At 37.3% G+C, this 25685-nt stretch overlaps 1 protein-coding gene across 1 annotated transcript; it reads left to right on the top strand.

Moving 5' to 3' along the window:
- Nucleotides 1-25360, top strand: CLIC2 (chloride intracellular channel 2). Its single transcript, XM_036923572.2, has 6 exons — nucleotides 1-369; nucleotides 8368-8477; nucleotides 8603-8728; nucleotides 21394-21500; nucleotides 22183-22364; nucleotides 24317-25360. Exons 1-6 carry the CDS (start codon nucleotides 313-315, stop codon nucleotides 24476-24478), a joined length of 744 nt encoding a protein of 247 aa, XP_036779467.2. The 5' UTR covers nucleotides 1-312; the 3' UTR covers nucleotides 24479-25360.
- The last annotated feature ends 325 nt before the right edge of the window (nucleotides 25361-25685 follow it).

Consider the following 25685-nt stretch of genomic DNA (forward strand, 5'->3'; position numbering starts at 1 on the left):
GGAAACACCCCCACCCTTCTAGCCAGCCAGTTTACACACACCACTTCTGCTCCTCCTTGATTGAAATGTTAGGTCAAGAGGAAGAAGGAAAACAAAATCAAGAGCTGCTCTCAAGCATCTAGAATTTTCTGCACCCCACCTCTTGAGAAGAGAGACTGGCCCCAGTTCTGACTCATTTCACTAAAAGCTGGACTCTCCTCTTAAAGCACCAACTTTATTTGAGCCTTTGGATAAAACTGGAAGAAAAGAGTCCACAAGTACTGTGAACTGTGCAGGAGGCAGGGGCTAACGACTGGCAGTAAAAACAGAAAGATGGCAGGCCAGATTCCCAGTATTGAAGTGGACCCTGAAATTGAGCTTTTTGTGAAGGTAAGTTTTCCAGCTTTAATAACAGCATACAGAATGTATTATTTCTTGACACTGAAACTCAGTTTTCTTAAAAAGGTCAACATTTTGGCTAGAAATAGGAAATAATTTTGTAATTAGATTCCTACTCTGAGTCCTAGAAAGATGCCTGGAAGTTTGGATGCTGTTGGATATGATAGGAAAACATCACATGTGGAAAAGACAAGGAGATCTGGTGGAAAGAACACTAGGCTGGTTGGTAACTAAATTGTATTCTTAGTGGCTTCCTATGTAATGTTGGAGAAATCCTTCCCTCTAGATCTTTGTTCCTACATTTGTACAATGAAGGAGCTGAACAAAATGATGCTTCCTGCTCTCCTAATCTGTGCTTTACGAGATAGGTCTCGGAAGTCCTGAATGGGGGTTGGAGAGGGCCAGCAATGGACCAAAAGCCCCATTCCCACACAGTCCAACAGAGATTTCTAAAATTCCCGCACAATGGATGAACACGACCGAAGGGTCACATGGGCACTATGAAGGAATAGAGCCAAGGGTCTGTGTGCCTGTTATGTGAGGGGGAGGCATTTTTGAATGCTGTTTCTTCTTTATGGTCAGCGTTGGAGTTCTTAATATCTTAACTTTTCAGAAAAGCCCTTTGGAAAACCCCTAAAGCAGGAAAAAGAAACATGTGTTTCTAAATTAGCTCAAGAAAAATAACTTTTTATGCATTATTCCAAGTAGAAATTGTAGTTTCCGAAATCCTTGCTTATATTAATGGTATCTGTCTATATTTGCACTGACTATTGTAAGTGTCCAGGATAATAATAACAAATTCTTATATAATGTCTGGCCCTTTTCTATACACTTTACATATATTATCTCATTTAGTCCTAATAACAATTTTGGAGACAGTAGTAATAGTAGCAGTAGCAGTAGTAGTCATGGTAGTAGTTGTCGTCATCACTTGTAAATAAGTAAGCTAAGTCAATAAAGTTTAAACAACTTGCCTCTGAAACTATATAGTCTCCTGATGGCTTACAAAGTCATAAAATAAGGTTTGCTCCACAAATGTTAGGTTAAACATCTGTTAGCCAAAGGAATACTTTTACAATCATTTAAAAATATTTAACAACTGCCCACATATATACGCCAAAGATATAATCAACCTGCCTTTTCAAAATTATAGGAGAAAGACCCTTGAATTCTTAAATAGGCAAATAATCCAAGTAAGTTTGCTGGACTGTGTGACTTCCCTATCTCTGGATTCTAGCAAAACATGTGACTGCTTAGACATGATATGAATAACCCTTAATTTCCTAGCTGGCCTTTTACATCTACCAATTCCAAACCAATGTCTCTTCACAGGAAACTAAAGTGTTTCTTTTGTCTGAACTGTTCATTCAATCAATCAAACTCCTCTAAACGGTTATTGGCATTGACCCATGTGTCTATCTTCATAGACTTCCCAAATTTGGTTAGTAATCTGGACAGAAGCTAGCAAATCACACATTGTATGAGCAAATGTTGAATTAAATAATAACTTCCAGATTAAATAACTAATCATTTATTGAGTAGTTACTATATGGTAGACACTGTACTAAGTGATCTATTATTAACCCTATTTTATGGATACAGAAACTAAAGCAAAGAGTAGCTAAGTCCAACGTTGTCCAACATCACATAGCTACGGAATGGCAATGTTAGGGTTCCAAAACTTTAAAATAGCTACATCTAACCTTATTCAATTGTTTTCACTTTGGCAAACTTCAGTAAAATTTTCCAATTTCATCAGATGGAATCCCTTTTACATAAGATGTGTTCTACAGATCTCTGGAAGTTTCCCAGAAGATCCTGGGAGGAGACATATGGATTGAGAGGGTGAAAATGTTAATGAATAAGTTTAAAAAGCACTGATCTTTACCAGTGGTATCTTATTTATAGATAATGTGGTACCTTTTCAAAGATTAAATGAGTCTGATTTCTCCAGCTACCTCTGTGGCTTAGAAACCATACAAATTCTTTCCCATATCACTGATAAGATCCCTACAAGAGATTAAGCACTTTCCTGTCACAATTAAGACTTTATATCAAACCACGTATGTATGTATGTTCCATACAATCCGTCATGGAAACATTGCCTTTCAACTATGAATGATCTGGGCAAGATATATATTCAGGAACTTCTGAGAAGAAAGGATTTGCTAAATGCAGTTTATCTTATTGGTTTGTTCTTCATTCTTAAATGTAGTTTTTGTGCTCTCTTTCAAACACTCTAAAATTAAGTTTTAGTAGATTTTTACAAAACATTATAGAATCTAACATTTGGGCCAAAATTCTGAATGTGTTTTGGCAAAAATATTTTATGTATGTGGGAAAGAAGAAAGAGATGATACTCTTCTCTGAATGTTCAGACATTTTCAAAGGTTCTCAGAATTATCACAAAGACTGGTTAAAATGTCAGACGGGAGACAGCAGAATTTCGGAAGGTGGACTCTGGAGTAGAGACAGACCTGGGTTTCCTGTGAAAAGAGTGTATGTCATCAACTCTTGTGTAGCTGTACGTACTTGAGCAAGTCATCTTCTCTGAGCCTCAATTTCTTCATCTGTAAAACAAGAGCAATAACAGCAGCATCTTTGTTATGAGGATTAAATAAAACAAATATGTAAGGCACAGTACTTGTTAACATAGTACACACACTATAAATGTCAAATATTGTGCCTATTATTATTTTTCATGTTTAGAAACTTAGATCACAAACACAAAGAGAACAAGTTGTTTTGGTAAGTGACTTCATCCTGTTTTTGCCAGCTAAAGATACTTAATAGGTAGGTAATTCATCAGTCAGGCTAGGGAATTTACACCCTAAAATTTTATGTGATGGCACTTTAAATCAGTTTTCCTGTAAAACTTTACGGCATTTCCCCCACACCTCACTGTTATGCCTTTCCTTTTGCCAAAGGTGATCCACCCTTCCTGCTTTATCTATTATCAGAGTCCATTCTTTTTCCTGCCTCCCACCCCTAATCCTCTTTCTACTCATTAAACCCGGTTCTGATTGGATCCTTACTTACTGTGGTTTCAATTACAAAAGATATGTAACTGCCAAGGTTGGTTGCCTCTTCCAATACCTCTTCACTCCCTGACATCTTGAAAGAGCAACAATAAATATTATTTCCTCTGCCACACCCGTTGCTGGGGAAAGGAAAATTTGCCAAAAATTAAAATTATGCCCACGGTTTTGGGAATTTAATATTGCTATAAATGACAGATTAGAGAAGCTATTATATGAAGTACCCTTTTTTATTTCCTTTTAGACTGAGGCAAAAGAGGAAAAAAATAGGTCCAAGAGATGAGAAATGTTGATGTCTTTGGACTTAGGTAGCTAGCACCTAACAGTGTTGGATAGTAAGCATCAAATAAACATTGAATGAGTGAATGATGTATTAGCCATGGCAAATTATAGAACTCAAGTTATTTGGAGATATTTATAGATAAAACTGACATGAACTAGTGTTGGGTTCAGTGTTGGGAGTGAAACAGAAGGATTATTCCCAATTTTCTAGTTTGGGCAACTGGGTGGATGGTGTCTTGTCTACTCATGCTAACATAACAAAACACCATAGACTATGTGGTTTAAACAACAGACATTTATCTTCTCACAGTTTTAGAAGCTGTGGATATCCGAGTTCAAGGTGCCAGCATACTTCTAGTGAGAACTCTCTTCCTAACTTATAGATGGCTGCCTTCTCACTGCGTCCTTTCGTGGTGGGTATAGAGAGTGGCAACAAGCTCTCTGGTGTCTTGTTTAAGGACAGAAATCCCATCATGAGAATCCCACCCTTATGACCTCATCTAAACCTAATTACTGGTTACTAGACTCCCCCCATTATCAAGTCCCGACCACATACCCCATTACAGTCACTGTCCAAGAGCATAGTAAGATGCTATAGAGTCACTACTTGCCCAGTGACTTTTGATATATGTATGTACACATATAATCACCACCCCAATCAAAATACCAAATATTTCCATCACCTCAGAAAGTTTCTTTGTGTTTTTTTGCAGTCAGTCTTTCCCACCCTGCCCCACTGCCCCACTGCCAGGCAATCACTGACTTGTATTTTCTAGAATTTTCTGTAGATTGAATCATATAGTATATACTCCTTTTAATTTGATTTCTTCCACTCAGCATAATTATTTTGAGATTTGCCAAATTGTGTGCATCAATTGCTCATTCCTTTTTATTTTTAAAGTATTCCATTGTATGGATATACCATATTTGTTTATCCATTCATGCACTGAAGGACATTTGGGTTGTTTCCAGTTTTTAGCTATTGTGAACAAACTTACTATAAACATTCATGTACTGGTCTTTCTGTGGCCATATGCTTTCATTTCTTTTGGGTATATACCTAGGATTAGAATTGCCAGGTCATATAGAAGTTACATTTTTAACTTAGACAAACTCTTTATAAAGCATTTGTACCATTTTATACCAGTACTTGGTATAATCAATCTTTTTAATTTCAGCTATTCTAATGTGTCGGTGGTGGTTTCTCATTGTGGTTTTAATTTGCACTTCCCTGTTATGTGATGTTGAGCATCTTTTTATGTCTTTATTTACCATCTGTGTATGTTTTGTAAGGTGTATGTTTTAAATCTCTTGCCCATTTTTAAGTTGGTTGTTATTATTGAGTTGTAAGAGTTCTTTATTAATATATTTTGTATGTTTTGGATACAGGATGTTTTTCACTTTCTTAAGTTCTTTTGAAAACTAGATTTTAGCTTTGATGTAGTTCAATTTATTGAATTTTTCTCCTCTTCTCCTCATTCTCTGAATCCCAGCCACATTGATCTTTCAGTCCCTTGTATGTGCCATGCTCAAGCCTGTTGTTTAGAATGCCCTCTTCATGTCCATTCACTTAGTTAATGCTTATTTATTTTTAACTCATTTCAAATGTCACTTCCTCAGGAAAGGTCATCCCTACAGATTCCATATAGATTGTGTTTCTCTGTTATATACTCTTATAACATGCACATCCTTCCTTCAAACAATGTATCTTGGCTTAAAACAGAGTAATTTGGGGGGAGGAGTATTTTTTATTTTAATATCTATTTTTTTATATATAATATCTGGTCTATGTTAAACACATAAATATTTGTTTAGTGAATATTATTAGGAGAGTGAATGAACAAATGAAGAATAGAGAGTCTGAAGACAGACTCGAGTATATATAAAATTTCAAAGCAGAAAAGCATGTTGTTTTCATTTAGTGGGAAAAATGGATTTTAAAATAAATGGTGTTAAGAAAACTATTAACTATTTGTAAGAAAAAATGTAAATAGCTAGAGCCCCAATACACTTCTTATGCAAAAATAAATTCCAAATAAGTGGAGCAAATATAAAGATGAAACCATAAAGATACTAGAAGAATACATGAGAAACCATCATTATAGTAAAACAAAATAAGAAGGTATTTTTTTGTTATCTTGATATATATAATCAGAAAAACTAGACTGTATAGAGGAAAAGAATGGTAGATTTTATATAAAATTTAAATTTTACATGAGACATGTTTTTAAAATTACATGTAATATGTATCATAGAGTTAATACCTTTAGTAAACAAAAATTTTTTCCAAATCAATGAGGAAAAAATCATTACCTTAATAAGAAAATGCAAAACTGTCATGAACAAACAATTCTGAAAATTAGGAAGTCACATGGCTGGTGAACAAATGAAAAATACCTTTCAGGAAGGATATTTGGCAGAATGTATCAAAATGGAAAATTCACATATTCTTTATTCAGCATTATTACTTTAAAGATTGACTCTAAAGATATAATCTTAACCATGAAAAGTACAGGACACTCTTAAGAGAAATTAAAGAGGACACTAATAAATGGAAATTCAACCCATGTTCCTGGCTAGGAAGAATTAATATTGTCAAAATGGCCATCCTGCCTAAAGCAATCTACACATTCAATGCAATCCCTATCAAAATACCTACAGCATTCTTCAATGAACTAGAGCAAATAGTTCTAAAATTCATATGGAACCACAAAAGACCCCGAATAGCCAAAGCAATCCTGAGAAGGAAGAATAAAGTGGGGGGAATTATGCTTCCTGACTTCAAGCTCTACTACAAAGCCACAATAATCCAGACAATTTGGTCCTGGCACAAGAACAGACCCATAAACCAGTGGGACAGAATAGAGACTCCAGATATAAACTCAAGCATATACAGTCAATTAATATATGATAAAGGAGCCATGGACATACAATGGGGAAATGACAGTCTCTTCAACAGATGGTGTTGGCAAAACTGGACAGCTACATGTAAGAGAATGAAACTGGATTATTGTCTAACCCCATACACAAAAGTAAACTCAAAATGGATCAAAGAACTGAATGTAAGTCATGAAACCATAAAAATCTTAGAAAAAAATATAGGCAAAACTCTCTTGGACATAAACATGAGCAACTTCTTTATGAACATATCTCCCCAGGCAAGGGAAACAAAAGCAAAAATGAACAAATGGGACTATATCAAACTAAAAACTTCGTTACAGCAAAGGAAAATATCAGTAGAACAAAAAGACATCCTACAGTATGGGAGAATATATTCATAAATGACATATCTGATAAAGGGTTGACATCCAAATTATATAAAGAGCTCACACACCTCAACAAACAAAAAGCCAATCAGCCAATTAAAAAATGGGCAGAGAAGCTGAACAGACACTTCTCCAAAGAAGAAATTCAGATGGCCAACAGGCACATGAAGAGATGCTCCACATTCCTAATCATCAGAGAAACGCAAATTGAAACCACAATGAGATATCACCTCACACCAGTTAGGCTGCCCAACATCCAAAAGACAAACAACAACAAATGTTGGCGAGGCTGTGGAGAAAGGGGAAGCCTCCTACACTGCTGGTGGGAATGTAAAATAGTTCAACCATTGTGGAAAGAAGTATGGAGGTTCATCAAAATGCTCAAAATAGACTTACCATTTGACCCAGGAATTCCACTTTTAGGAATTTACTCTAAGAATGCAGCAGTCCAGTTTGAAAAAGACAGATGTACCCCTATGTTTATCGCAGCACTATTTACAATAGCCAAGAAATGGAAGCAACCTAAGTGTCCATCAGTAGATGAATGGATAAAGAAGAGGTGGTACGTATACACAATGGAGTATTATTCAACCATAAGAAGAAAACAAATCCTACCATTTGCAACAACATGGATGGAGCTAGAGGGTATTATGCTCAGTGAAATAAGCCAGGCAGAGAAAGACAAGTACCAAATGATTTCACTCATCTGTGGAGTATAAGAACAAAGAAAAAACTGAAGGAACAAAACAGCAGCAGACTCACAGAACCCAAGAATGGACTAACAGTTACCAAAGGGAAAGGGACTGGGGAGGGTGGGTGGGAAGGGAGGGATAAGGTGGAAAATGGGGCATTACGATTAGCACACATACTGTGGGGGGGGCACGGGGAAGGCAGTATATACAGAGAAGACAAGTAATGATTCTATAGCATCTTACTACACTGATGGACAGTGACTGTAATGGGGTATGTGGGGGGGCTTGATAATGGGGGGAGTCTAGTAACCATAATGTTCAAGTAATTGTACATTAATGATATCAAAATAAAAAAATTAAAAAAAAAGATAAAATCTTAAAATGGAATAAGTTACATGCCCAGAAAAATTTGTTGCTGAAGGTGTTACCATAGTAAAAATTTTGGAATATTTGAAACGTCCATCAATAGAAATGGTTATATAAATTCTGGTAATAGATTCAATTTATTATTTTATTATATACTTATCACACTTGTAATTTTACATATAATAAGTTTATTTGTTTCATTATCTCTCTTTGCTCACAGATGGTAGAACCCATGAAATTAAGGACGTCCAATTTTGTCTTTAACAACTAGTTCATCTCCCAGTAAGTACTCAATATGTACTTGTTGTGGAAAGGAATTAGTGACAGCTTTCTTTATCTTAATAGGCTGGAAGTGATGGGGAGAGTATTGGAAACTGTCCCTTTTGCCAACGCCTTTTTATGATACTCTGGCTTAAAGGAGTTAAATTCAATGTGACAACTGTTGACATGACCAGGTAAGAGAAATCAGGACAAGTTTCATTCTGGGGATTAAAATTGGTAGACACCAATACAATGTTGGTGTTTGTATAATGTATACTTTCTTTAGAGGCCTAACTCTTCTTATTTTCAATAATCACAGAAAGCCTGAAGAACTGAAGGACTTAGCCCCAGGGACCAATCCTCCCTTCCTGGTATATAACAAGGAGTTGAAGACAGACTTCATTAAAATTGAGGAGTTTCTAGAGCAGACACTGGCTCCTCCAAGGTACAGCATTTTACAGGATGTTATTATTCTTGAGATAATCTATTTTGTTGGCCTTTTTATTCCAGATTGAGGGTTCTTATCTCTAGACATCTTTTTTCACCATCAGACCTCTCTTTTGCTATCTTTTCCAGGAAAGTTTTTGCAAAGATCCACCTGATCACTCCATATATGATTAAGAAACTTCACTACAGAATTATTTAATATATGTACAGCTGGTAAAACTTTATGAAATGTAGTTAGTATATTAAGAAAGGGCAAAGGATAGTCTTGGAAACCTGGGAAAGGCAGGTAAATTTGAGCCACACTTAATTTCAGCCACATTATTGGATCCATAATGGAGTTTGGGAGCAGTTATACTGATAGAAATAAGACCAATTTTATTGTAAAGCCCTCAGAACATCTTCAGCTTTGAAATAGCCTTTAATTTTTTCTGATCTCTTAGCTTTGCAGGTGGGGAAACATTGTGTCTATCATGCATAAACTTCCCCCTTCAACTTCAAATACACAAAATGAAAGATATAGCCTTTCAAATGATTTTTTAATGCATAGAATACTTGAAGTAATAAAGTAAATTCTCTGTGGTCTAGAAATGAGAAGAAACCCATGGTGGGGTATAAGTGAGGGCATGGAGTAATAACACTGTACAACGTATGAGGATGGGTCAGGACTAGACGTTCACATCACTGGTGGCACGAAGGCTGAACATACCCAACACAATAGCTAGAAGCCAGAAAACAGGTCTCACACAGTTAGCCAGAGGCCAGAACTGAACTGTTTATACTTGAATGACAGCTATATGTCTTCCCATGCAGAATAGTATATGGAAACAAGAAGCCTGTTATATTCATTTCTTTATTGCTGTGGAATAAATTACCACAAACTCAGTCTTAAAATGACACTCATTTATTATTTCAGAGTTTCCATTGGTCAGGAGTCTGCTGTGAACTTAAAATTTCTCCAAAAAATAAAGTCTAAGTCATAAAAAATATATATAAAGCATAAACAAAAGGTTCTATCAGTCCATAGTTCTTTCTACCTAGGAAACTGGATAATATTCTGGATTCTCTTCTGTGTGCCTATACTATCTAAGTCTCTTTCATTCATTAGATTTTAAGCACCCATTCTAAGTTTGTCCGTAAGTATTGAGCCTTCTTTGGTTCTTTTTCCCTCTACTACTTTCCCTCATGCCAACTGCTTCTCAATCTGTTCTTCTTTTTCCAATTTCGATAATTGTGACATTAGACCATTCATTTGGGATTGCTCTTCCTTTTTTAAATATGCTTGGATTGCTGTATACTTTCCTCTTAAGACTGCTTTTGCTGTGTCCCACAGAAGTTGGGGCTTAGTGTTGTTGTTGTCATTTGTTTCCATATATTGCTGGATCTCCATTTTGATTTGGTCATTGATCCATTGATTATTTAGGAGTGTGTTGTTAAGCCTCCATGTGTTTGTGAGCCTCTTTGCTTTCTTTGTACAGTTTATTTCTAGTTTTATGCCTTTGTGGTCTGAAAAGTTGGTTGGTAGGATTTCAATCTTTTGGAATTTACTGAGGCTCTTTTTGTGGCCTAGTATGTGGTCTATTCTGGGTAATGTTCCATGTGCACTTGAGAAGAATGTATATTCTGTTGCTTTTGGATGTAGAGTTCTATAGATGTCTATTAGGTCCATCTGCTCTACTGTGTTGTTCAGTGCTTCCGTGTCCTTACTTTTCTGCCCGGTGGATCTATCCTTTGGGGTGAGTGGTGTGTTGAAGTCTCCTAGAATGAATGCATTGCAGTCTATTTCCCCCTTTAGTTCTGTTAGTATTTGTTTCACATATGCTGGTGCTCCTGTGTTGGGTGCATATATATTTAGAATGGTTATATCTTCTTGTTGGACTGAGCCCTTTATCATTATGTAGTGTCCTTCTTTATCTCTTGTTGCTTTCTTTGTTTTGAAGTCTATTTTGTCTGATATTAGTACTGCAACCCCTGCTTTCTTCTCGCTATTGTTTGCCTGAAATATGTTTTTCCACCCCTTGACTTTTAGTCTGTACATGTCTTTGGGTTTGAGGTGAGTTTCTTGTAAGCAGCATATAGATGGGTCTTGCTTTTTTATCCATTCTATTACTGTGTGTCTTTTGATTGGTGCATTCAGTCCATTAACATTTAGGGTGACTATTGAAAGATATGTACTTATTGCCATTGCAGGCTTTCAATTCGTGGTTACCAAAGGTTCAAGGTTAGCCTCTTTAGTATCTTACTGCCTAACTTAGCTCGCTTATTGAGCTGTTATATACACTGTCTGGAGATTCTTTTCTTCTCTCCCTTCTTGTTCCTCCTCCTCGATTCTTCATATGTTGGGTGTTTTGTGCTGTGTTCTTTCTAGGAGTGCTCCCATCTAGAGCAGTCCCTGTAAGATGTTCTGTAGAGGTGGTTTGTGGAAAGCAAATTCCCTCAGCTTTTGTTTGTCTGGGAATTGTTTAATCCCACCGTCATATTTGAATGATAGTCGTGCTGGATACAGTATCCTTGGTTCAAGGCCCTTCTGTTTCATTGTATTAAATATATCATGACATTCTCTTCTGGCCTGTAGGGTTTCTGTCGAGAAGTCTGATGTTAGCCTGATGGGTTTTCCTTTATAGGTGACCTTTTTCTCTCTAGCTGCCTTTAAAACTCTTTCCTTGTCCTTGATCTTTGCCATTTTAATTATTATGTGACTTGGTGTTGTCCTCCTTGGATCCTTTCTGTTGGGATTTCTGTGTATTTCCGTGGTCTGTTCAATTATTTCCTCCCCCAGATTGGGGAAGTTTTCAGCAATTATTTCTTCCAAGATACTTTCCATCCCTTTTCCTCTCTCTTCTTCTTCTGGTACCCCTATAATACAGATATTGTTCCTTTTGGATTGGTCACACAGTTCTCTTAACATTGTTTCATTCCTGTAGATCCTTTTATCTCTCTCTATGTCAGCTTCTATGCGTTCCTGTTCTCTTGTTTCAATTCCATCAAGGGCCTCTTGCATCCTATCCATTCTGCTTATAAACCCTTCCAGAGTTTGTTTCATTTCTGCGATCTCCTTTCTGGCATCTGTGATCTCCCTCCGGACTTGATCCCATTTCTCTTGCGTATTTCTCTGCATCTCTGTCAGCATGTTTATGATTCTTATTTTGAATTCTTTTTCAGGAAGACTGGTTAGGTCTGTCTCCTTCTCTGGTGTTGTCTCTGTGGTCTTTGTCTGCCTGTAGCTTTGCCTTTTCATGGTGATAGGAATAGTTTGCAGAGCTGGGACGAGTGACGGCTGGAAGGACTTCCCTTCTTGTTGGTTTGTGGCCCTCCTCTCCTGGGAGAACAGCGGCCTCTAGTGGCTTGTGCTGCGCAGCTGCGCGCAGACAGGGCCTCTGCTTCCTGCCCGGCTGCTATGGAGTTAATCTCCGCTGTTGCTGTGGGCGTGGCCTGGCTCGGGCTGCCCCTTTACGAGGCACTGGGTTCTCGCTGGTGTGGATGTGGTCTGGATGTTGTCCTGTGTTCTCTGGTCTTTATTCTAGGAAGAGTTGTCTTTGTTATATTTTCATAGATATATGTGGTTTTGGGAGGAGATTTCCGCTGCTCTACTCACGCCGCCATCTTGGCTCCAATCCTGTTATAATTTTTTTTGCTCTGTTTTTATATTCCTCATATAAGTGAAATCATATGGCATTTGCCTTTGAAGTAATTTCATAAAGTCTGTGTTCTTTATTGTGTATGGCTATTGAAATCTTGGATCCATTATCTTTCATCAGTTATTGATTTGACAGACAGAAAGTCCACTAAACAGCACCCAGAACAAACAGAAACTATAAACCCTGGAGAAGGGAAGAATTTGATTTCCAGAGTTTCTATAGTATAATATTCAATTGTCCAGTTTTCAAAAAAATATATAAGACATGTTATGCAAGAAAGTATGGCCCAGGAGAAGGCTCAAGACGGTGGTATGAGTAGGGCAGCAGAAATCTCCTCCCAAAACCATATATATTTTTGAAAATACAACAAATACAACTATTCCGAAAAGAGAGACCAGAAGATACAGTACAACAGCCAGGCTACATCTACATCTGTGAGAACCGAGCATCTCATGAAAAAGGTAAGATACAAAGCCATGACCCGGCGGGACATGAGCACTACCCCACCCCAGCTCACCAGTAGGAGGAAAGAATCAGAACGGGGAGGGAGTGGAAGCACAGGACTACTAAATAACCAGCCCTAGCAATCTGCACTGGGAGCACAGACACACACTGCATGGTGTACTGGATATCAGACAAATGGAAAAGTAAAATCCGAGATGGAGACTGCGAGCAGGTCCCCACAGCCGGCTCCCCTGGGACAAAAGAAAAGCAGGCACTTTTTAAAAGTGTTAAAGGGACAAGAGTTCAACAGCTGGACAAAATAGTCCCAGCACACTCAGCCGAGCAAGCTAGGAATATGGAGGAACTTCAGGCCACTAACCCCCTGGGGGGTAAAGAAACCCTGAAGCCCCTCATGGTGATAGGCAGCCTGCCATTTGTTCCCCCTGGCTGGTGCTACAAGCAAACTGGCTGACCCGCCACAGTTGCAGAGAAGCCAGAGAGTGGTCCCGCCCACAGCAACCACACAGAGTCTTCTGCCAGCACGCAGATAACTTGGACAGGCAGCAGAAGCAGAAGCAAGGTCCGGAAGGCATGAATGGGCATGGTTCTTGAAGGAGAACACACCCGGGGGCGCTGTGACCCCTCTCAGTGCCCTAGGCTATCCCGAGGGCAGACCTGCCCATGACAGCTCAGGGAATTAACCCAGAGACTGCTCCCTGTGTGTGGGTAATCGACACAGGCAGTGGAGAAGGGTAAGGCGACCAGCAAGCAGAAAGGGACTTTGTTCTCCCAGCTGACACATGCACAACCAGCCTGCGACCACTTCTATTGCCACAAAAGACCCTGAATAGCCAAAGCAATCCTGAGAAGGAAGAATAAAGCAGGGGGATCTCACTTCCCAAGTGCAGGCTCTACTAAAAAGCCACAGTAATCAAGACAATTTGGTACTGGCACAAGAACAGAGCCACAGACCAGTGGAACAGAATAGAGACTCCAGATATTAATCCAAACATATACGTTCAATTAATATATGATAAAGGAGCCATGGACATACAATGGGGAAATGACAGCCTCTTCAACAGCTGGTGTTGGCAAAACTGGACAGCTACATGTAAGAGAATGAAACTGGATCACTGTCTAACCCCATACACAAAAGTAAATTCAAAATGGATTAAAGATCTGAATGTAAGTCATGAAACCATAAAACTCTTAGAAAAAAACATAGGCAAAAATCTCTTGGACATAAAGATGAGCAACTTCTTCATGAACTTATCCCCCCAGCAAGGGAAACAAAAGCAAAAATGAACATGTGGGATTATATCAAACTAAAAAGCTTGTGTACAGCAAAGAAAACTACCAATAGAACAAAAAGGCATCCTACCATATTGGAGAATATATTCATAAAGGATATATCTGATAAGGGGTTGAAATCCAAAATATATAAAGAGCTCATGCACCTCAACAAACAAAAAGCTGATGGACAGTGACTGTGATGGGGTATGTGGTGGGTACTTGATGATGGGGGGAGTCTAGTAACCATAATGTTGCTCATGTAATTGTACATTAATGATATCAAAATTTTAAAAAAGAAGAAAAAAAAGGAAAAAAAAGAAAAGAAAGTATGGCCCATTAATATGAAAAAAATAAATCAATAGAAACTGATTCAGAGGAAACCCAGATGCTTGGTTTAATAGATGAGGGCTTTGAGTCAACTGCCTGTCTTAATGTTTAAAGAGCTAAACAATACCATGAAGAAAGAACTAAAGGAAACAAAGTAAACAATGTCTCAACAAAGAGCACAACAATAACAGTATAGAAGGTATAAAACTGAACCAAATACAAATTCTAGAGTTGAAAAGTACAATAACTAAAATGAGCAATTCACTAGGGGGCTTTGACAACAGATTTGAACATATAGCAGAATCGGCGAAACTCAACAGAGGTCAATTACTATTATCCAGTCTGGGGAAAACGAAGAAAGTGAAGGGAACCTAAGAGACTTGTGGAATAGAATAAAGTGTACCAAGATACACAAAATGCGAATCCTAGAAAGAGATGACAGGAAAAATACTTGAAGAAATAATGGCTGAAAACTTTCCAAATTTAATGAAAGAATCTGCACTTTCAAGAAGATCAATAAACTTCAAGTGGAAGAAACTCAAATAGATCAACACCAAGATATTATATCAAATTAAAGCCAAAACCAAAGAGAGAATCTTGAAAGCAGCAAGAAATGACTCATGTAACATGGATCCTCAATAAGATTAACAGATGATTTTAAAAATCAGAAACCATGAAGGCTGGAAAGAAATGACATATTTAAAACACTAAAAGAAAAAAAGTCAACCAAGAACTTCATACCTGCCAAAACTATCCTCCAAAAATGAAGAAGACATTCCACATGAACAAAAACTGAGGAATTTTGTTGCTAGTAGAACTGCTCTACAAGAAATGCTACAGAGTCCTTCAGACAGAAATGAGAGGCCACTAGACCATAACTCAAAGTCATATCAAGAAATAAAGAGCACCAGTAAAGGGAGGAAGAAGCACATGATCATCTCAATTGGTGCAAAAAAACCATTTGATAAAATTCAACACCATTTCATGATAATATTAAAAAAACAGGAATAGATGGGACCTTCCTCAGCCTGATAAAGAACATCTACTAAAAACCAACAGACAACATCATACTTAATGGTGAAAGTTTGAATAAGTTCCCTCTCAGATCAGGAGCAAGATAAGGATGCCATTTTTGCCACTTATATGCAACATTGCACTGGAAGTTCTAACCAGACCAATTATGCAAGAAAAAAAGTTAAAGGTATTCAAATTCAAAATGAAAAAGTAAAACTATATTTGCAGATGACACAATCTTTTATGCAGAAAATATTTTAAAATCCACTAAAATACTATGAGAATTAACAAAGTTAGCACAGTTGCAGGATACAGATCAATATACAAAAATAAATTGTATTTCTATGCACTATTAATGAATAATCCAGAAATCAAATTAAGAAAATTACATCTTCAAAAGCATCAAAAATAACAAAATACTCAGGAATAGACAATCAAAGAGAAGAAAGAGTTGTACACTGAAAACAATAAACCATTGCTAAAATAACTTAGACCTAAATAAATGGAGGCATCTATATTGGTTTCTTAGGGCTGCCATAACAAAGTGCTACAAGCCGAGTGGCTTAGAACAACAGAAGTTCCTCTCATAGTTTTGGGGCTAGAAATCTGAAGTCAAGGTATCAGCAGAACCATGCTCTCTCTGAAATCTTAAAAGAAGGATCCTTCCTTGCCTCTTCCTACCTTCTGGTGGTCCTTGGCTTGTAGATTTGTAACTCCAATCCTCCATCTTCACATTGTGTTTTACTTGTGTTCCTTTATCCTCAGAAGGTATTATTATTTTATTATTTTTATTATTTTTATTTTGGTATCATTAATCTACAATTACATGAAGAACATTATGTTTACTAGACCCCCCCTTCACCAAGTCCCCCCCACAAACCCCATTAGGGTCACTGTCCATCAGCATAGTAAGATGCTGTAGAATCACTACTTGTCTTCTCTGTGTTGCACAGCCCTCCCCGTGCCTCCCCCCATATTACACATGCTAATCATAATGCCCCCTTTCTTCCCCCCACTTGTCCCTCCCTTACCACCCATCCTCCCCAGTCCCTTTCCCTTTGGTAACTGTTAGTCCATTCTTGGGTTCTGTGAGTCTGCTGCTGTTTTGTTCCTTCGGTTTTTGCTTTGTTCTTGTAGTCCACAGATGAGTGAAATCATTTGGTACTTGTCTTTCACTACCTGGCTTATTTCACTGAGCATAATACCCTCTAGCTCCATCCATGTTGTTGCAAATGGTAGGATTTGTTTTCTTCTTATGGCTGAGAAATGGAATAATATTCCATTGTGTATATGTACCACATCTTCTTTATCCATTCATCTACTGATGGACACTTAGGTTGCTTCCATTTCTTGGCTATTGTAAATAGTGCTACGATAAACATAGGGGTGCATCTGTCTTAGGGTAAATTCCTAGAAGTGGAATTCCTGGGTCAAATGATATTTCTATTTCGAGCTTTTTGAGGAACCTCCATACTGCTTTCCACAATGGTTGAACTATTTTACATTCCCACCAGCAGTGTAGGAAGGTTCCCCTTTCTCCACAACCTTGCCAGCATTTGTTGTTGTTTGTCTTTTCGATGGTGGCCATCCTTACTGGTGTGAGGTGATATCTCATTGTGGTTTTAATTTGCATTTCTCTGATGACTAGCATTGTGGAGCATCTTTTCATGTGTCTGCCATCTGAATTTCTTCTTTGGAGAACTGTCTGTTCAGCTCCTCTGTCAGAAGGCATTATTTTTTAAAGACACCAGTCATACTGGATTAATGGGCCCACCTTAATTCAGTGTAGCCACATATTAACTAATTATATCTGAAACAATCCTATTTCAAAATATGGTCACATTATGAAGTACTTGAGTTTGTGACTTCAACATATCATTTTTGGGGAAAAAAAATTCAACCCATACAAACATTCCATGTTCATGGGTTAAAAGGCAATTATTATATGGGTGGGAAGGGAGGGATAAGGGGGGGAAGAAAGGGGGCATTATGATTAGCATGTATAATGAGGGGGGGCACGAGGAGGGCTGTACAACACAGAGAAGACAAGTAGTGACTCCATAGCATCTTACTACGCTGATGGACAGAGACTGTAATGGGGTATGTGGGGGGGAATGTGGTGATGGGGGGTGTCTAGTAAACATAATGTTCCTCATGCAATTGTAGATTAATGATACAAAAAAAGACAATTATTAATAAGGTAGGGATACTCACTAAAGAGATCTACTGACCCCGTGGTCTTTTTGCAGAAATGAAAAAGCCAATCCTCAAATTCATATGGAACTGCAGGAGACCACAAATAGCCAAAATAGTCTTGCTAAAGAAAACAAAATCAGAGGACTCACCCTTCCTGATTTCAAAATGTACTACAAAGTTACAGTAATCAAAACAGTGAATTATGCACAAAAATAGATTTATAGATAAATGGAATAAATTTGAGAGTCCACAAATAAACCCATATATCTATGGTAAAATGACTTTCACAAAGAATGCCCGCCATTCAATGGGAAATGAATAATCTCTCCAAGAAATGATATAGGAACATCTAGATATTCACATGCCAAAGAATACAATTAGACACTTACTTCACAATATATACAAAAATTAATGCAAAGCATATCAAATACCTATACATATGAGCTAAAACCATAAAACTCTTAGAAGCAAACATAGGGGTAAATCTTCAGGATCTTATATTTGGCAATGGATTCTTAGATATTACACCAAAAGCACAAGCAACAAAAGAAAAAATGGACAAATTAGACTTCATCAAATTAAAAACTTTTGTGCATTAAAGAACACTTTCAAGAAAATGAAAATACAACCCACAGAATGGGAGACAATATTTCCAAACTGTGTATCTGATAAGGGTCTAGTATCCAGAATATATAAAGAGCTCTTACAATTCAACAACAGAAATACAATCTAATTTAAAAATTGACAAAGGACTTGAGTAGACATTTCTCCAGAGAATATGTACAAATGGATAATAAGTATGTGTAAAAATGCTTAACATCATTAGTCATTAGGAAAATGCAAATCAAAACCACAATACAATACCACTGCACACCCACTAAGATAGCAATCATCAAGAAAATAGAAAACAACAATTGCTGATGAGAATGTGTAGAAATTGGAATTCTCATACATTGCTGGTGGGAATGCAGTCACTGTGGAAGAGTTAGACAGTTACTCAAAGAGTTCAACATAGAGTTACCATATGACCCAGCAATTCCACTCCTAGTGTAAGACCGGAGGTACCTGAGGAAGGGACTGGTCTCACTGGAGGAACCCGACTCGAGCCAAGTAAGAGAATGGCGAATGTCACTCAAATGATTCAATGGAAGGTCCCTAGCCACAGGTCCTGCCTAGAACACGCGTCGTAGTACTCTCTCCCCCAACCCAGCATGACCAATCATCGGTGATTTTGACACCCACACCGGCCAATTAGTTCTGTTTACAATACCCTCAGGGCTCTCCCAGCTCCCTTGATAAGCCTGTCGCCCCTCCTACTGGGCGCAACCTCCCTGGCCCATGTGTGGACCAGTGAACCTCACCTGGAATTGCGCTAATAAATTTTTTTTTGGCTCCTTTGTTGCCACTTGCCTGTTCTGGTTTCGTTTACCTTACACCTAGTATACACTCAACTGAAAATAAGTACTCAAACAAAAGCATGTACACAATGTTCATAGCAGCACTATTCACACCAGCCAAAAAGTGGAAAAAACACAAATCTCCATCAACTGATATTGGATAAATAAAATGTGGCATATCCATTACAATGAAATATTATTCAGCCATAAAAAGAAATGAAGAACTGATACATACTAGAATATGAATGAACCTTGACCATCATACTAAGTGAAAGAAGCCAAACACAAAAGGCCACATATTGTATGACTCCATTTATATATGTCTAGTATAAGCAATCCATAGAGACAGAAAGATTAGTGGTTCCAGGGACTGGAAGGAAGAGTTAATGGGGAGTAACTACTTAATGGGAACACCATTTCCTTTTTTGTGTGATGAAAATGCCCTGGAACTACATGGGGTGATGGCTGCACAATACTGTGGCTGTACTAAAAGCCACTGGATTGTACCGTTTAAAATAGTTTAAATGGTGAGTTTTATGTTGTGTGAATTTTACCTCAATTTGAAAAACAAAATTTTAACTAAATTGAATTAAATTTATATTACTATTTGAATAAATTTCAGTTTTATGATATGAATTCTTCCCATCATAGAACATGGTTTGAGTATTTGGGTACCATCATATGTTATTTTTTTCTGGCTAAGATATAATTGTCATATAACACTGTGTAAGTTTAAGGTATACAATATGTTGATTTAATACACATATATTACAATATGATTTCCACTGTAGCATTAGCTAACACTGTATCATGTTACATAATTATCATTTCTTTTTTATGGTGAAAATGGTTAAGATCTAGTCTCAGCAACTTCAAAGTTTTAACACAGTATTGTTAACTATAATCACTATGATTTGATTTCCAGGACTTATTTATTTACCAGATGCAAGTTTTTATACTTAAACAACATCTGCCCAATTACCGCAGCCCCTCAGCCTGTGGTAACTACCATTCTACTCTGTTTTTATGAGTTTGGCTTTTTTAGATTCCATATAAGTGATATTCTACAGTATTTGTCTTTGTCTGACTTATCTCACTTAACATAATGCCCTCAGGGTCCATCTATGTTGACACAAAGGAGGAAAGACAGCACATAGGCCTGGGCCTTTTAGCATGCTAAAGTGAATCTTACACATGATTATAAATGGTTAGCATAAGAAAACATGTGCTACTCTTCTTTATCTGGGGAACATTAACTGATCTCACTAAAGAATGATTCTAGAGCTCAATGTTTAACATAGAGTTTTAGTAGAGGGGTTTCCTTGCATGTAGTTAAATTGCTCTGACTGCAAATATCCCGCCCTGCCCCCTCCGGAGGCTCTCACCCTGCTCTGACTACATCCGCGGTCCCTGTCTCAGAGAGGAGTGGGATCAGATCATATTGTAGACTGCTGTGAGGACTTGGGCTGAGTCTGAATGAGATGAGGACATTATAGGGTAATAAGTAGGGAGAGACATGATATGACTTACCTTTTAGCATGATTGCTGGGGCAGCAGGTAGAGAACGGTCTGGGAGTGTGGGGAACAAGCATGGGAGTGGGGAGATCAGTCAAGAAGCTTTGGACCAGGCTGGAATGGGGGGTAGGGGTGAGTGGAGATGGTGAGAATTGGGCAGATGCTGGGTACATCTTGATAGGTAAGCTAGCTGGAGTTGCTAAATTGGTCAAATGTGGGGATGGAGAGAGAGGAATCATGGAAGATAACTATTTGCCTGACAATTTCTAGCTGCTAGTGGGTTTTTTATGAATAAGAATTGATTATCATTGAATATTTTTTCTGCATGTATGAATGATCATATGATTTTCCTTCTTTAATTTGTTAATGTGATGAATTACATTATTACATTATTTTATTTTATTATGCTAAATGAACTTTGTATTACTAAGAGGAAGATAACTTGGCTACTTTTTTCCATCCTCTTTATTCTTTAATTTGTTTTGTAAGTTACAATATTTGAAGCCTTTTTTCCTAATATTTATCTTTGAAAATATGTATTACTACCATATCTTCTGCCAAATAAGCTTTTAGGGGCGAGTATGGGGACCTAACTACCATTTGAAATTTGTTTTCACAGGTAAATGAGCTTTGAATTCCAGACAGCTGGTTTCTCAGTGAGCTTTAGAAACTGAAGTATTCTGAGATTGGGAAAAATACGTATTTCCAATGAAAGACGCCTCAGGACCTTCAGTTTCTAACACGATTTTCCAAAATCTCCATTCTCAGTAGAATGCAAGCCAGGACACATGGTCTCTGTCCTGTTGTGTGTGAATGATAGTGTAGTGATGTTTCTTTTTAAGGTTTCCTCATCTGAGTCCCAAGAACAAGGAGTCCTTTGATGTGGGCTGTAACCTCTTTGCCAAGTTTTCTGCATACATTAAGAATACACAAAAGGAGGCAAATAAATGTAAGATACCTTCGTTTAAATTTCTGTTTTTCTCACTTGCTCATTCTCAAGTTCACACTTAGTAAAAATAGGATTTTCCTGAATACACAGTATATCTGGGGGATTAGTCTTCCTCTCATTCTCTGTTCTCGTCTCTGAAATTCCCTTGCATGAAGTTTTATTAGATTTAGAACCCAATATTCAATATAGCCATTATCAACTTAGCTCAATTAGAGTATTGACACACCAGGTGTGAATTAACTATACGGATGTATTCCTTCATCCCCCAACTTTCCCAGTCCTGTGTACTTTATAGGTTTCTTAAACCATAGCACCTACCATACCCTACAAACATTGTTGAATAGGATTACTATCCTTTGAGTCATGAGAGTTATTAGTCTCTGATTCTGCTATTCTGTGTTAAGTGATGACATATATCACTTTTCTTCCTTTCTTTGAGTCTCCTCCCAACATACCTCCCCAAGAAAAGTACAAAAATATTTCCACTCACCATTTGATTACACATCTAACCGAATTATCAGTGGGTAGTTGAACATTATAGATAACTATCTGGGATTTTTGCAGAGCCAGTGTAAGCCAGTGTGTATAGATAGAGATGTCTAAATGTAGAAAAGCATATTGAGAATGTATTTAAGCATGAAGACAATATATTTACAAGTACCCTATGACTTCATTGCCTCAGATTTTGAAAAATCTCTGCTCAGAGAATTTAAGCGTCTGGATGACTACTTAAAGACCCCACTTCTGGATGAAATTGATTCAGACAATGCTGAGGAACTCACAGTTTCCAGAAGATTGTTCTTGGATGGGGATCAGCTGACACTGGCTGACTGCAGTTTGTTACCCAAACTGAACATTATTAAAGTAAGTCTTTATAGAGCAGTCTAAATGGTTTGGAAGGAGTTTGATTGTTGCCAGCATGAAGCACAGTGACTATGCAGTGTGAGGTTGTTACATGATGACTTTGCCATCATCATTATGTATAGTGTATATCTCTTTTTTCCTGGGATAAAAAATCCATGATTATCTCCTTGGGGAAGCATGAAACATCTTGTTCCTTTTATTTATTTGTTTATTTATTTATTTTGGTATCATTAATCTACAATTACATGAGCAACATTATGTTTACTAGACTCCCCCCATCATCAAGTACCCCCCCATACCCCATTGCAGTCACTGTCCATCAGCATAGTAACATGCTATAGAATCACTACTGTCTTCTCTGTGCTGTACTGCCTTCCCCTTGCCCCCCACCACATTATGTGTGCTAATCGTAATGCCCCCTTTTTTCCCCCTTGTCCCTGCCTTCCCACCCATCCTCCCCAGTCCCTTTCCTTTTGGTAACTGTTACTCCATTCTTGGGTTCTGTGAGTCTGCTGCTGTTTTGTTCCTTCAGTTTTTGCTTTGTTCTTATGCTCCACAGATGAGTAAAATCATTTGATACTTGTCTTTCTCCACCTGGCTTATTTCTCTGAGCATAATACCCTCTAGCTGCACCCATGTTGTTGCAAATGATAGAATTTGTTTTCTTCTTATGGCTGAATAATATTCCATTGTGTATAGGAACCACATCTTCTTTATCCATTCATCTACTGATGGACACTTAGGTTGCTTCCATTTCTTGGCTAAATAGTGCTGCAATAAACATAAGGGTGCATGTGTCTTTTTCAAACTGGGCTCCTGCATTCTTAGGGTAAATTCCTAGGAGTGGAATTCCTGCATCCAATGGTATTTCTATTTTTAGTTTTTTGAGGAACCTCCATACTGCTTTCCACAGTGGTTGAACTAATTTACATTCCCACCATTAGTGGAGGGTTCCCCTTTCTCCACATCCTCGCCAACATTTGTTGTTGTTTGTCTTTTGGATGTTGGCCATCCTAACTGGTGTGAGGTGATATCTCACTGTGATTTTAATTTGCATTTCTCTGATGATTAGGGATGTGGAGCATCTTTTCATGTGTCTGTTGGCCATCTGAATTTCTTCTTTGGAGAAGTGTCTGTTCAACTCCTCTTCCCATTTTTTAATTGGCTTATTTGCTTTTTGTTTGTTGAGGTGCATGAGCTCTTTATATAATTTGGACATCAACCCCTTATCAGATGTCATTTAGGAATATATTCTCGCACACTGTAGCATGTCTTTTTGTTCTACTGATGGTGTCCTTTGCTGTACAGAAGCTCTTTAATTTGATATAGTCCCACTTGTTCATTTTTGCTTTTGTTTCCCTTGCCCATGGAGATATGTTCATGAAGAAGTTGCTCATGTTTATGTCCAAGAGATTTTTGCCTATGTTTTTTTCTCCTTGTTTCTTTTTTCCTAAATCAGAAGTTGTTTTCCACTGTCTTATCTATGAAATGGAGTAATGTTACCCATTTCACATAATTGAGAAAATTAAATAAATTAAGACATGTAAAATGCTTAGACCAGTGTCTAGATCATAATAAGCGATAAGTGATAATGTGAGCTATTAATGTTTCATGATGATTTAATCATTAATTTAACAAATTCTTATTGAATGGAACTTATTCTATTTTGGGTTATATGCCTGAACCAGAGAATACATAAAGAAATAAGATATAGTCGGGATCTTAAACAAACTCAGTCTAGCAGGGCAATATATACTCTTTTTCTGTACTTTCTTCTAAATATATTAATTAAATACAGCATAAATATAAATATGATTTATTCTTGTAGTATTTTGTGTAGATAGCATGACCTCAATTATCTTGACTTTTGAGAGATGTTTCTAGATACTAAGCATGTTACTGATGCCTTTTCCTACTAACTGTTTTCTCATCTTTTTTCCCCCAAATCCCAGATTGCTGCCAAGAAATACCGCAACTTTGACATTCCAGCAGAATTCTCAGGAGTCTGGCGCTATCTCCACAATGCCTATGCCCGTGAAGAATTTACTCATACATGTCCTGAAGACAAAGAAATTGAAATTACCTATGCAAGTGTAGCTAAACAGAAGAGTTAGGACAAGTCTTTCAGCAGAAAAAGCTCCCTTCACTTGTTATATTACGAAGGCTTTTGGAAAGAAGACTATGGAAAATACTGTTTCCTCTATCTAACTCCCTTGTGCTGTATTTTCTATATCTAGTTACCCAAACTATCTGCCCACTGTATATTTTAAGCCTTCATATTTTCAGTTCATTGTCTTTATTTCCATGGAATACCCACTTCAATATTAAATGACATGGAAAGCATAAAGATCATTTGTTATTTGAATTCTTACAATGCATCATGTGTAAGCTTAATAGATGGCTGAAGTTGCAAATGACATAACTAGAGCCACAACGTGAAGCTTCTCTTTAGAAACATTTAGAAACATTAGATCATTAAAACAACTTTATGCTTTTCTTGGTTTAATAAGTGCACAAGTTTATTTCTGATATGAACAATAAAATCAGAGTGTTAGCATATCAGAGAGCCAAATCCTCAAGAATGATTTAAAAAAATCAGCTCTAGGAATAGATCAAGACCAACTAGTCTTAGAATAGCATTTAACACCTACGAATATGACTACCTCATAGTGAGAGATGAAACTACGCCCTTTATGACCGGATTATATTGTTAAATGAACAAGCATTATTAGAGAAAACATAATAATTTTTAAAAGATCAGAATCAAGTATATGGCAAAGTTGTAAACTGAATCAGATATTTTATTCACTAGAAATAAGAAGCAAACTAAGAAATTCGACTGACCAAAAGGTCTCATTGCTGTCCATAAAAGGATAAGTAAAGCACACTGTCCTTAGAGGATAACCACAAAGTTTTCTGCAGAATTTTAAATGCTCTGTTGCCAAATGTACTCGCATTTATATGTTAAAATAAAATCACTAAAATCTGTAAACAAAGGCTGAACTTAACTTTTGGTTCTTCAGAGGAAAAACAAAGGAAGACAGTGTTATTATGGGCTTTGGGGGAAGGGTGGAGTTTAGATAAAATTTAAATGAAGCAGTGTTTTAATAGGTTCAATGAAAAGTAAGGCAATGAGTAAAGAGTTAACAAACATGAACTTCAAAAGGGCTCAAAATACTGTCTTTGCAAACCACAGAGTTAAGATAAATGCATAATGTGGTATTCCCTCTTTGCTAGAAGACCTCTGATCTGAGAAACTGCACCTGAGCTAGATGGTGGGGTTGTGGCTTCTTTGCATAAATTAGATCCTTCCATTCTCGC

Source organism: Manis pentadactyla, chromosome X (assembly GCF_030020395.1).
Source record: "Manis pentadactyla isolate mManPen7 chromosome X, mManPen7.hap1, whole genome shotgun sequence".
Lineage (NCBI taxonomy): Eukaryota > Metazoa > Chordata > Mammalia > Pholidota > Manidae > Manis > Manis pentadactyla.